Genomic DNA, 13,924 nt, shown 5'->3' with positions numbered 1-13,924 from the left:
GAAAAGATGTAGAGGAGTGTATCAAAGCATTGTAGGATAGGAGATAGGATATGCCTTGATAAATATCATAGATGTATAGGCTATACTTTAATAAAGGTAATAAATGAGCAATGAATGTTCTGAGACTAGACTATACTAGCCTGAGTGGAACATAGGATTGTATATGAATAAATAGTTTTGGATAAACATAGACAATTGGGACAGGCCAAACAAAAGCTCCTTGGATGCCAGAATGTAGAATTTAGACTTTGTCTTGTAAGACAATAGGGAACTCTAGAAGAAGAATTTTTTAACATTGAGATGAAAGGAATATTAGACTATCACTTTTGTGTGGGGTAAATTCTGATTAAGTGAAGAAGGATTTCAGTTAAGATTTAATTTCAATGATCTTTCAGGTACCTAGGGCCTCTATCTGCAATTTGAAAGTTCAGTTCAGTTAAACATTTATAAGTATTTACTATGTGGAAAGGTGTCAGGGGACACGGAGAAAAATAATGAAAAGCTGTGCCTCTCCTTAAGGAGTCTACAACATCCTGTAAGAAATATAGGTTATAGGCAGCTAAGTAATTATAAGGTAAGTTAAGGAAGGAAGACAGCACAGATACCTAAGGAGATTGGAAAAGGCTTCCCATAGAAAATGGCACCTGGGCCACCTTACAAAAGGAAATAAAGGATTCTAAAAAGTGGGGATGGGGAGAGAGTGCTCATTAGGAAGGAGTCGCAGCCTGAGCAGATTCATAGGTCCTGTATATGTGATGCCAAGTTTTGGGAAAAAGAAGTAATCCAGTTTGACTGGATAGGGAACACTTGAAGTGTCAATGTGACAAGTGTCTAGAGATGAAGGCTAGAGGTATATTGAAAAGCAACAGACAGCCAAGTATACATCCTAGACTGCATCACAGATTCCCTTTGCTGAATCCCTTAGCCACCTACTTCCTCAATCCCTGATAGCTCTGTTTCATTTGTTATGTGGAGCACAGATCTAGATATATTTTATGGGTAAACAATTTAGGCAAGAGCCCACAACAACAACAACAACAACAACAACAACAACAACAACAGCAAATGGAACCACAGAAAACATTCTCCTAGGAATACCGGGACATTTGGACATCCTCAAATACTGTGGCTCCTCTCAAAACAAATTGGTTTATGAGCCTGCTTTCTTGGGTCCATTTTTTGCTCAGTTGCTTCCATACACTCTATATACTGCCATACTACCTCCTATCCTTACTCAGTACCCCATGGACCAAACTATGAGTCACTTAACATGATTGACCATAAAGACCTACAGAGAAGGAGGGATACTGGGAAGTAGAAGAATGAGATGAATGCAAGAGCTGTATTTATAAGAAACAATAACTGATGTGATGATTGATTTACTATGGAGTTGGACATGAAAAAAGGGAGAAGTCAAGGTGAAGATATTTACACATGAGGGAGAGAAAAATTTCTTGATATGGAAAGAAACAGGGAAGTCAAGCTAGGAAGCAGATTTGAAGAGGTAGTAATGGATTTCTAGCTTACTTCTTGTGTTTTATACAATGATGAGAGTGCACTGATAACCAAAGTTAGACAATTTAAATTGAGTACCTGAGTTTTCTTCTTTGGAAATCTTCCGAATAAATAAGCCACACCAGATCTTCATTGCTCATTCCTTCTCCATTGTATCTCTATACCCTAAACTTAAGGAATGCAACAATTATACAAATTTTTAGAGACTCTGAAGTGTTATAAAGAGGGATGCTATGGATTTTTTATTAGAACATCATCCCAGGCTATTATAATTTGCATATCTAGTATAACTTCAGGATTATGCCCAAATGATAAGTGAAATACTACAGCACTAGGCTTTCATAATATTAGAGAAGTTGAGTGAGTCATTTTATTGTTCTGACAAGCTTCTTAAGAACAGCATTCTTCCTACATACAGTGATAGCTGCATTGTGGGTCATGGGCATGCCTTTGCTAATAAATAAGTACTCTTGCTCTTTATAGGACATAACCATAAATAAGGCCTTTAAAAAGAAAACCTTATGTTCTTTCCTAGTAACAACTCTAAGAAGAAGGGTAAAGGCTAGATAAATAGGGCCCCACAGATAGGAAGTGTCTGAGACCAAATTTGAATCCAAGTCCACCTGACTCCAGGTCTGGCATCTTATAACACTGTGTCATCTAGCTGCAGATGCATGCCATTTGCCATATTCTATGAATAACTTGAATTAAAATAATTACAGATATCTTTTATCAACATCTGACTTTGGGTTTCCTTTCTTTATCTTTCTTTTTTATTTCCTTTCACTCTTTTCTTTTACATTTCATATCATGTATGCATCGTTTGGTATTCTTTTTCAAAGAATGTTTGCTTTGTTATTCATTCTTTTAAGGCCAAACAATACATTTAAAAAGGACCATACATCACATAAAATCAAGCAAATAAAATAAGTCCAATAAGAAGGAATGTGACATAATGGATACAGAGCTGATTTTAGAGTGAGACTGGCTAGCCAACCTGGTTGGTTTGGTTCAAGTTCTTCCTCTGAAGCACACTGGCTGTTTAACACTGAACAAATCATTTAACCCCTTAATACTCTGAGTATTTCCGTAAGGCTATAAATGAGAGAATAGTATGACCTGCACTGGTGGAAGGAGTGTAGAAAATTTCCTACACAAAATGAAATTGTTAGTCCAATACCTTTCTAAATACTAAAATTTAGTCTCTCTTAAGACATTTCCCATATTTAAATATTTTAAAGTTTCAGATGTCTCTAGAAATGTGTCATCACCATTCTGATATGATTCTCTTTATGCCTTAACACGTGGCTATCCCTAAATCATATTGTGCAATACCTCCATATCAAAAAATCAGTCTCTACATATGATTTTATATGTTTCTGATTTCTCCTGAGAACACTATTACATATTAGCCATATAAATTATTACATATGCTTAAATTGCTGCCTTTCAGTTCCATAATATTCCACTTAACCAGTCTCCTTGTCTATTTTGTCTGCCCCTCCTGCTGACTGACAGTAACTCTTATATCAAAGAAAATGTTTTATGTGGATTAAGTACCATCTGCTGAATTAGCAACAAATCATTTTGCAGTTGAGACTGCTTTATAAATGATGCAACATATAATTGGTAATTATGAAGTACATGAGTGTGTGTTTGCTTTTCAGATTATGTGTCTATAAGGAATTAGAATATGAAGTTAAAGACAAACTAGGATGAGAATCAAATTCAATGATAGCCAAAGAGGAGGCTTTTATAGTGAATTTTATCTATCCCCTCTAAAGTGACTCACAGACTACTTCTGTCCAAAAGAATCAATCCAGATATTATTTCATTTGTTTAATATTGGTTGGCAAAAATATATACAGAAAAACCCTTGAACTATGATTTATTTCACTTTTGTCATTATATCTATTCACTGTTGCCACCACCAAAAAGATTATACTTGGGATTGTCTTATTTCTAGTTTTAAAATAAGTTCACACTTATCTCAATAGATATTTCTTCTGGTCAATAGATAGAAATCAAGGGCCTTACAGAAGAGGTCTGGATGGTGTTGAAGATAGTTACATGAATTTTAAAGATAATGTGAACTGTTGACAAGGAAGGTTCAGAAAAACATAAACTATATTATGAAGCTTAAATGACAGTATGATAAAGAAATCCATTAAAGTGGGGGGGGGAATAGAACATTAAGACCTGGATCCACATTTTATACCATAGTCTGGTGCTTAATAAAATGAAGAATATGAACTGCTGGTAAAAGTACTCTTTATTTGACAAGAATTGCTGAGAAAACTGGTTTGACCATCATCTTACTACAAATTGTAGTAGATGAGTGGAATAGAATGTATTGTGCAATAAGAATGATTATGAAGATTTTAGAGAAATTAGGCAACTTTATTGAATGACCTACAATAAAGAAAAAATAGACAAAAGAATGACGTGCAAAATGAATAGAGCAATAGAAACAAGAAAACTGAAAGAGGACACAAATGAATCTTATACTGTAAATAGGAACTATTCTATTAGCTGATTTTTCTTAGATGTTTAAGGAGACTGAACTGGGAGTCAGGGATTATGTCTATATGTTAGAAAGTTACTGCTATCAAACAAAATATACTCACAAAAGTATTTTTTCATAAGTTTAGAACAAAAATGGCTATAATGACAATCTTCAGTCAGGATATTTAAAGAGATGATTTTGTCAGTGGGCTAGCTCACATATTTTATATTTTATTTTCTAACAAACATGGTCTTATTGAATTAGAAACATACATCCAGTTATCCAGATCAATAAGAAAATGTGCTTAAAATGATTGACTTTTAAGAAATGGAACCTTCTTACATGTAAGGTGTCATTGGTCTGATGTAACCAGAGACATCAATTAAAATGTTTGTCTCCTTTCCCACCACTTTTGAATTTTTCAATAGATGATCGTCTCTCAAATTGATGGCTAGAACCAAGCAAATGCATATAATACGGACTATAAAAAAGGAAAAAGAAGAGTCTCAGTATGTTCATTGATATTTGTTTTCATAGCAAAAAATTGAAAAACATTTAGGAAAGTCTAATTATAAAGTATTTGATCTTGTTAATTAGGAATGCAATTAGCTTTCATATAAGTAGAGGGGTTCACCACAAAAAGAAAACACCATCAATGAATCCCTCTTCTCTTTATAATTCCCAAATATCAAACAATCTCCTTTTTTATTCTTAGACTGTTTTAACAAGGGAGAAATTCCAAAAAGCTAAATACTGTTGGTATTCATATTTCTATACCTTGTAGTTTAATACTTCTTTTTATTTGACAAGCAAAGTATCTTCATTATGCAAATGTTTAGAAGCTCTACCAAACAGTGGGAGAGTTCAGGATAAGATTTTTGCTGCTGCTCATTTGTAGATACCATATAAAAGAGAATGCTACCTTGGTATATTTATCTGTGACCAAACTAGCCATAGTTTTTTATGACAAAATGGAAAAGCCAAAGTAATTTTTATAAGCACTTCACTGATGACAATCAAAAATAGGGTGTCCTGTATCTGGATTAATCTTAATCTTATTCCTATAACTCCTGGAACTCAGGTCACCCCAAACTCATTTTAACAAATGATTTGAGTGTCTAAAATTAGCATGCAAATTAGTTTTTTGTTTTGTTTCATAGAAATAAAAGCACAACTGATTGCTTCTTTTGATCAATGGCTTTTATTCTGCATCACTACCAAACTGATTCCAAGAGCTACTGAATGAGTGACTAGAGGCTGGAATAGTAGGAAAACATTATCATCTATTCTGACTCCAGCCCTATATAATAGCAACTTTCCTCCCTCATTGGAGTTTCATATTAAGTAAATGAGTAATTTAATTATATTTTCACTTTGATATAAACAAAGATCACTTAAAACCTGTAAAGGCAATATTATGGAACAGTGACTAAAAAATAATGACTAGAGAACTTATTTGATATTTCCCAGTAGTGGCCAAAAGATTTCTTATTAATCTTTTCTTTGTGAAACCTGTGTTAATAATCCTTTACGGGGGTTTTTAAGGTCTTATGCTATATAAAATATTATAGCCTTAGACCTACTAAAAATTGTAACCTCCAAAACATTTTCAAGTATTAATGAAAAACAATAGATTTTATTTAGCATAGAAACTCCAAATTGAAACTCTAATTGACTATCGATTAAGAATCTCAAAAGAAATAGCTACGAGGAATGAAACGAGTGACAATCTAGAAATCTCATTTTGACCATTATTTTTAAACTCTTCTTTCACTGAACCATTTATCAAAGCTGCAAACCAACTTTCCCTCAGGAATATAGCCTTGTCCTTGGCTAGTAGGAACATGATGACCTTGGACTACATAATCTTAATAGACATATTTGTTTACCATAATTTACTTTTAGATTAAGGTCATTCAATTTTAATACTTCAGGAGAAATATTAAAGTAAGGCAAGTCAGCCAGTCAATTGTTTTAAGTTTAACAATGAATTATAATGAAAAACAAAAATTTAGCTAAGTCCGCATTTGTTTTATATTTCTGAGGTTGATAATTTAAAATGAGGATATTCTTCCACTACCTAGTTACTTATATATTAATGCATTTCTAAGTTGCTGGAAAATGCAATGACTGATTTTTTAAGGCCTGGAATTTGAAGAATCCTGAATGGCATTTTGAGTGTTAGTTTACTTTAATCATCCAATTAAAATCCAAACTCAAGGCAAAGTCCTCTGTAATTATTTTAACTAATTGAGAAAAAAGAAAAGAAATCCTCTACCTAATATAATTTTTATGAATACTGGTCTTGTTTTTCTTCTCCTTCCTCAAAAAGATTCATTTCTTTAATACTTTAATACTTCATTGGTTCTGTGAGACTTCCAGTGATGCAGATCATAATCCTATGTTTATATTCTATATGTTAGTCTATATTCTCTTCTGTGTGTGACTTTTGGTCTTGGTCTTTCTTTCTTTCTCTCTCTCAAACTTTTACCTTCTGACTTACAGTCAATACTGAGTATTAGTTCCAGGGCAGAATAGTGACAAGGACTAGGCAATTTAAGTTAAGTGATCAGGCCAGAATCACACAGGTAGGAAATGTCTCAGGTCAGATTTGAACTCAGGTCTGCTTGACTCCAGGCTTGGCTCTAACCACTGAGCAACCTAGCTGCCCTATGGTCATGTCCTTTTATAATGTTTCTGTTGAGGATTCCAGTACAAAGAAGGCCTTCATATTGGTCATTTCCTACCTTGTGTGTATCAGTATGGCAGTTGAAATGTCCATCCATTCCAATTTTATACAAGGGATAATTCTTTACTTCATATTTTCTGATCATACATGATATGCCTTGCCCCACAACTAGTGAATACCATCACTGAAATTGTGTAGCAGACTACTCCTATCCACCATGTATCTATCCATTGGTTTGGGGACACACAAAACTGTAATTTCTCAGATATAATAATGTTACAAAATTCATAACTATATAGCATTAGCAGTCATAAGAATCTCTTGTATGTATTAATTCATACCATCAATACATGTCAAAATTAAATTAAAACAATTGATATGTGTGATGCCATTGCATGCAGTTGCACGAGCTTAAAACAATATCTAGTTATATGAATTATTTTTAATGAGAAATTTAAATAGGTAAAACTTTTGATGTTGATGATAAATAAGTACATAAAAGGTTAACTGATATAAAACAGTTGCCATATCCAGAAGTCCATAAAATCAAAGAAACTACCTTAACTTAGAAAACACTTTATTTTGTCAACCAAAGAAATACATTCACTCATAACAACATCAATTAAAACAAATGTTTTCATAAGGATAGTCATGGAAGATTATGAATAATATGATATCATAACAGTAAAAAAACTTGAAAAGAGAAAGTTTACAAAAAAATCTGTTCTGAAGGAAAACTTATCCACTCCTAAGAGCATTCAAAGTTCAATATATACTAGGAAAACAAGAACACAGAAAATGGAACCGATGTGTCAACAATTTTATGATAATTTATTATTTTCTCTGATGACTTTGAAGCAAGCACATTTGGGTTGCAACACCTCAGTTTCTGATATTCTTTATGAAAAAAATTAAAATAGCAACTAAGAAGATATAATATGAAATGGTGCCTAGGCCATGGCATTTTAGAGACTTATGCATGCTTGAAAAGATATCTGCTATTATCCTGCAGTATGTCTTTTATGGGGTAATGATAGAAAAAGAATTTCTAATGGGGACAATTTTCAAGTATTCCAGTTTGTAAATTATATGGTACTCATTTTATTAAGTCACAGATCTTACAAGGTGAGTCATATTTACATTCTATAATTCCTCATACCCCACTAATCATTTTCATTGAATATTTTAAGTTGTTAACATTGACAAACTATTATTCTTTAAATAATAGTTTAATTTCTAAATGGCATTCTTATTTTGTGGATCCAAAGAGTTATGTTCTAATATGATGATTCTGAGCTAAAATATGGGTCTCATTAGAAAAATAAAATATAAAACGGATCTGAATGAATGAACCTAATCAAGGTAAAAAGAAAACATAAATTCTAGTAGTATGAACTACAGTTTGATTTAATTTCTGTTGACTGTGTGTGAACACAAAAAATGGCAAACTTCTTAGGCATCTGGGAAATCAGGCTTTAAGAAGAACCAAGAAAAAGAACCAAAACTAAATGTTCATTTCTGTTTCATGTGAGAAAAAAAAAAGAATTTGTTCTCATTGATTTCTTTTGACAGAGCTTTATGGTTTTCCTTGAAAGCATAGAAGTTATTTTCTTTATGAACTCTGCTACAGATATATGGACTTGTGCTCCTCAGTCTATTTTTGAAGTCTGTCAGCATTGTATTCTTCCTCTGAAGTGTGTGTATATTTGTGTGTGTGTGTGTGTGTGTGTGTGTGTGTGTGTGTGTGTATGTTGGTTCAATAATATCTTGTTTTCTTTTTTAGCTTCTCCATGGGTTGATAAAACTCGAACACCAAACAAGATTGATCTTTATGATGTGCGAAGAAGACCATGGTAAGATAACAGGCAAAAAATGAAAAGAAAAGAAAAGAAAAGAAAAGAAAGAAAGAAAAAGAAATTATCCTCTTAGTTAAAAAGTATTTTTTTTTACTTCTACCAAAATAGGCAATATGAAATAATGGAAAGAACACTACACATGGAATCAAGATGACTTAATTCAATTTCCAGCTCTGATATTTATTAATAATAAGACCTGTTCTACCTCTATCTCTCCAAGCCTAAAGTCCTTATATATAAAATGAGATAATAATACTTCTGGGGCAATTAGGAAGCACAATGGATAAAGCACAGGGCCTAATGTCAGGAACACTGATCCTCCTGAGTTTAAATCTGTCCTCAGACACTTTTAGCTTTGTGTACTGGCAAGTCACTTAAGCTTATTTGTCTCTGTTTTCTTATCTTTAAAATGAACTGCAGAAGGAAATGGCAAACGACTCCACTATTTTTTTTTTCAAAATTAAAAAAACAAACCCAAATGGGGTCAGGAAGAATTAGATATGACTGAACAACAACAATAAAATATATACTATCCCAAAGATTTACAATTTAGACAGTGCTTTGGAAGCCTTAAAGTGTCATATAAAGTCACGTTGTTATTATTGTGATGGAGGCATTATGACATAGCAGAGAAAAAATGGTCTTAAACTCAGGAAGACATGAGTTCAAGTCTTGTCTCTGACACTTATTGGCTCTGTGACAGTGGGTAAATCATTTATAGCCCCAACTATTTTAGGCATGTGTCCAAGAATGTAATTTACAGAAAAAGTACTAAGTGGCAATAATAGACTGAGTTTCCTCACCAGGAAGTTCCTTTTACCAGTGAAATCATAGAGGCAGGTCTAATTCCTTTTCCTATTATTTTGACAAGTAGTATGAATATTCAATAAATCATTTGAGTGCCTTTCTAATGTAAGTTCTGTTAAAAGTATGATAAATTATGTTCACTAAAGAATACTGGGGTAAAACTAATTAAGAGAACTAGGATTATTAATCCTTTTCACTTAATATCACCAGAAGAACTAATTTAGTTGATTATATTCTGTGATACTATTAAAGCTTTTTAGGTCATAGGAATCTCCATGGAGATTTGCCACCAGTTTATTTATAGTAGAGTCTTGGGAGAGGGTATGGCTTGAGATGGGGAGAAGACAGGTCATCTCTAGCCCTGAATTGAATCTGGTCTCTATTAACCCCAGAGTCATCCCTTGTTTGTTTGATTCAATTCAATTCACTGGCACATGATAACTATTTAATAAAAGCAACCCTGAAAGGACCAAGTCTGTCAACTGTGTCAATTGATGAAATATTTTATCCATAACATTGAGATAATTAACTCTAATTTTTCTGCCTAAGAAAAAAAGATTAAATGCAAATAATTACAAGCAGATATTAAGATTTTACTTGGAAATTTAAAATATTATCCTTCTGTCGCTAGTATTCACTAATGTACTGAATTAATTGATGTAAATTGGTCCTTCAAAGTCTTTTCTTTTTTGTGATATTTCCTTAAATATTTTATTTTCCCAGTTACATGCAATAACAATTTTTGGCATACATTTTCTGAACTTATAAGATCCAAACTTTTAAAATATTCTTGAATTTCTATACATCTTTGAAAAATATCTTCAGATATTATTAAAATATAATGGAATTTCATTCCATTTTTACTAAAAGGATTTGGAGGATTGAATCTTATACTTCTCTCATGGTTAATAGAGATAAAGAATAAAATAATATCAGGAAAATAAAGACAAATTGAATGGTTGGTTGTTTATTGAAGGAAGGGTAGCCACTGTAACACTTTTCAGTTTCTCAAATTCTCTACTCTTGTGAAGAACTTTAGGCATGGCCACAATATGCATGAAATATGGTGTATTAATTTGTAAATGTTACTTTAAAGGTTTAAAGAGATGTTAAATTTACTTGGTACTACTTAATGGGTACTTTCTTTTTAATTTTGTATTTTTGTTTCCCCCTCCACATAGTAGTCAATCTTTCAAAAAGCCTTTGTGGGTTTTTGTTATTGTTGATGTTGTTGTTGTTGTTGTTGTTGTTTTGGCTTTTGAATCTCTACAACTTACAATAGTGCCTTGAACATAAAAAGCATGTAATCATTTTTTTAATGAATTGAATTGCGTTACATTGAATTAAATCATATAACTTGAGTGTACAAAGCTGAAACGGCAAAAGATGACTATACTTTCTAGTATATATATATATATATATACATATATATATATATATATATATATAAGTCAGTACTCAATGCAACTTTCTTCCCCATTTCATTTTTTAAAAATATCCTTTGATATTTCCTAGCTGGGTGACCCTGCTTAAGTCCCTTAAAACCAATTGCCTAGCACTTACTGCTCTTCTGCCTTAGACATGATGTATAGTATCAATGTAAGTTTGCAGGTAAAGGTTTTGAAAATAAATAAACAAATTGATCAATAAAAATATCCTTTGCAGGTATATCCAAGGAGCTGCATCTCCCAAAGACATGCTTATTCTAGTTGATGTGTGAGTATCTTAATTTTTCATATGTATTTTTTGAAATGAAGTCCTTGCTCCTATTGTCTCAGAAAATTGAGAAATAGTAGATTGAAAATGCCTCAGTACTTAGAGTGACTTTTGAAGTTATAGAGTAAAGAGATAGGTAATGCAAAAGAACAACAACAACATACTGTACAAAGGTTGAAGGACTTTGCTTTTGAAGCACCGTTTATGTTGTAGAGAGCAGGGGTGAGTTTTCTATAAGCTACAATTGCATTTTCAATTTTCATTCTATATCTTGAGTAACTCTGTTATGGAGGTACTTATTTCTGAAAACAGGGAAAATGTGTTTTAGAACAGATATACACAGAGTCACATTGCTATAACTATATCTAAGAGAAACAGAAGATTAATAAAAACCTAGCATTAGTCCATTTGGGTAGATTTTATTGCAAAAAATTGACAAATGTGAAATAGGGAGAATTTCATAAATGAAACAATGAAATAAAATTCAGGATTTTTATATGTTGTCTTCCCTTTTGGGGAAATTAAAGCAACTGCAGTTTCTATGGAGGCTGTGTTTTTCTTTTTCATTATCATATAAAGGTTGAAGAGTTGGATTTTGCATAAAAACATCTGTCCCACAATAAAGCTTTATCATAAGAACAGTAAGGGATCAGGAAAATGAGCTTGAAAGCCCTCAAATTAATTTTCCTAGGTAGAAAAAAAGAATCCTTATTTCTTGATTATTTTGGCTCATTAGAAGAGATATTTAATGGTATAAATAAAGGCAAATGGCACATACCTGGTTTTGTGAGCATTTGTAATTCAGCCCAACTTAAGTTTTGCCCAGAAGCAAACTAGCTCAATTTATTTCTTTAAAAGCTTATAGGTGAGGCTTAGAAAAATAAAGGAGAGTAATGAATAAAAAAATATGGCTAGAATATGAATTCTCAAGGTTTCATGAAAATGAAATGAAACATTTTTCTGGCTCAATTGTTTTTATTTCATCAGTATCCTAGTTCAGGTCACTAAACAATACTGGGTCCTCTGAGAGTAGACCGTAAATGCTGATGAATATATTTTCTCAGGAGAGAATGGTTTTAGAAATACATTTGTATTATATTTTGCATAATCAATCATAGGGCTAGAGATACCAAATTCAATTTTCTAAAGAAAGATAATTCATGACACATATTAATATGGGTACTTTTACTATGTAGTATGGAAACTACCTACTATGCCTAAGGTTATTGGCCAGATTGTTGAGCGAGAAGAAAAGGACATTGGAGCATTATCTTTCAGGGAGAAGTAAGCAGGGATTGGACATGGGAAAAGACAGGATAAAAGAACCAGTGAAGGAAACAAAGATTGGAATATTCAAAAAGGTAGGAAGTTAAAGAGTAAAACAAAATATCACATAAATCATGAAACAGGGAAGATCAAGTCAGAATAGAGGCTGTCATTTGATATGTTAGGGAGTATGTTACATTATATATTGTACTTATGTTTTAAGGAGAGTTTCTTATGCTATACATTCTAAGTGGTAACTTAAAATGGTAATATAAACTAAATGGCACTTTGAGGAGAGAAAAGACAGTTATAATATTACAGTAACAACAGCTGTTAGATATTTGCATTTGTCAAAAATACTTTTAAGAAACAGAATTAAGGTAAATATACTTTCTCAAAGAAGTTGATTTAATTAACAGCAATATATGTATATACATAATATATAATGCCTAAAAAGTATGTATATTTCATACTGAAATCCTGAGTCCCTATTTGATGTATAGCTTGAGGAACAGCATTTGGAAATTTAAACAGCTAATTTCTTTTATATAGAAGAAAAAGGTAAGTAAAAATTTGTCACCACTTTTCTTTCTGGTAAATATTCCTCTACACTGGTTCACTTTTAAGAAAAGTTAAATAATTATGAGTATATCAAAAATGTCTTGACTTAATTATCATATTTGATATTATAGATTTGATTTAACATCAGTTTTTAATAAAATTCATGAATTTTGTTTAGGAGTGGAAGTGTCAGTGGATTAACTCTCAGGCTGATTCGCACTTCTGTCTCAGAAATGTTGGAAACCCTTTCTGATGATGATTTTGTGAATGTAGCTTCAGTGAGTATCAATACATTACGTTTTTCTTCATTTAAAAAAACAATTGAACCAAAATAGGTTTCTACTCATTTTATCTATGACAATTGCTGACTCAAAATTTTTTCAGAGTATTTTATCTCAGAGACAGCCAAAACCTTTTTGACCCCTTGCCGGAGATCTCTCCCATTGTAAACCTCCTATTCTGTCACACCAAGTATCCTGACCAGATTTCTGTGGGAACTTTAGAGCTTAGAGCTTTTTAGATAGATAAAGCTTAAGCTTTTAATAGAAATAGTGAGTGCTCAGAACAAATAGCATAAATGTCAAGATAATCAAAACCAGGTTTAATCTCACCTCCAAAGTACAAGAGTAAGCTTCTTCTGGTCCCCAAATACTACTCTTAATATTGTACCTACCTTCAAAGTACCTCTAGTCAGAGAGATCATCCTGCAGTTTCTTGGCCATTTTCATGTTCATTTTGCATGTTATTCATTTCCAAGAAGACTAGCACTTAAAATGCACAATTCAGTTCATTAATACAAGATAATTCACATTTCAATATGCAGAATTTTCCAAAATCCAATTTAATTGAATCTCTGAGTTTTAGTCTCCTCATGGAAGGAGTTGTTAAACTACATAAATTCTTGGGTCCCATTAATATCTAAATCCTGGGATAAGCTCTTGCTCCTTGGCAAGAGGGGAACAATAAGAAGAATACACAGAGGGAAATGCCTGACAAATTTTGTATTTG

The 13,924-nt window shown here is 32.3% G+C and overlaps 1 protein-coding gene across 1 annotated transcript in view; it reads left to right on the top strand.

The window, feature by feature from the left end:
* CACNA2D1 (calcium voltage-gated channel auxiliary subunit alpha2delta 1) overlaps positions 1 to 13,924 on the top strand; it is a 644,980-nt gene that overhangs the window by 499,218 nt on the left and 131,838 nt on the right. The window contains exons 8-10 of the mRNA XM_044679055.1: positions 8,494 to 8,563; positions 11,039 to 11,089; positions 13,095 to 13,194. Coding sequence (XP_044534990.1) covers positions 8,494 to 8,563; positions 11,039 to 11,089; positions 13,095 to 13,194 — 221 coding nt within the window. The remainder of the gene's footprint in view (positions 1 to 8,493; positions 8,564 to 11,038; positions 11,090 to 13,094; positions 13,195 to 13,924) is intronic.

The sequence above is a fragment of the Gracilinanus agilis genome, chromosome 5 (assembly GCF_016433145.1).
Source record: "Gracilinanus agilis isolate LMUSP501 chromosome 5, AgileGrace, whole genome shotgun sequence".
In the NCBI taxonomy this organism is placed as follows: Eukaryota; Metazoa; Chordata; class Mammalia; order Didelphimorphia; family Didelphidae; genus Gracilinanus; species Gracilinanus agilis.
The sequence above is the reverse complement of the archived record's forward strand: the minus strand, read 5'-3'. Positions and strand labels throughout refer to the sequence as shown.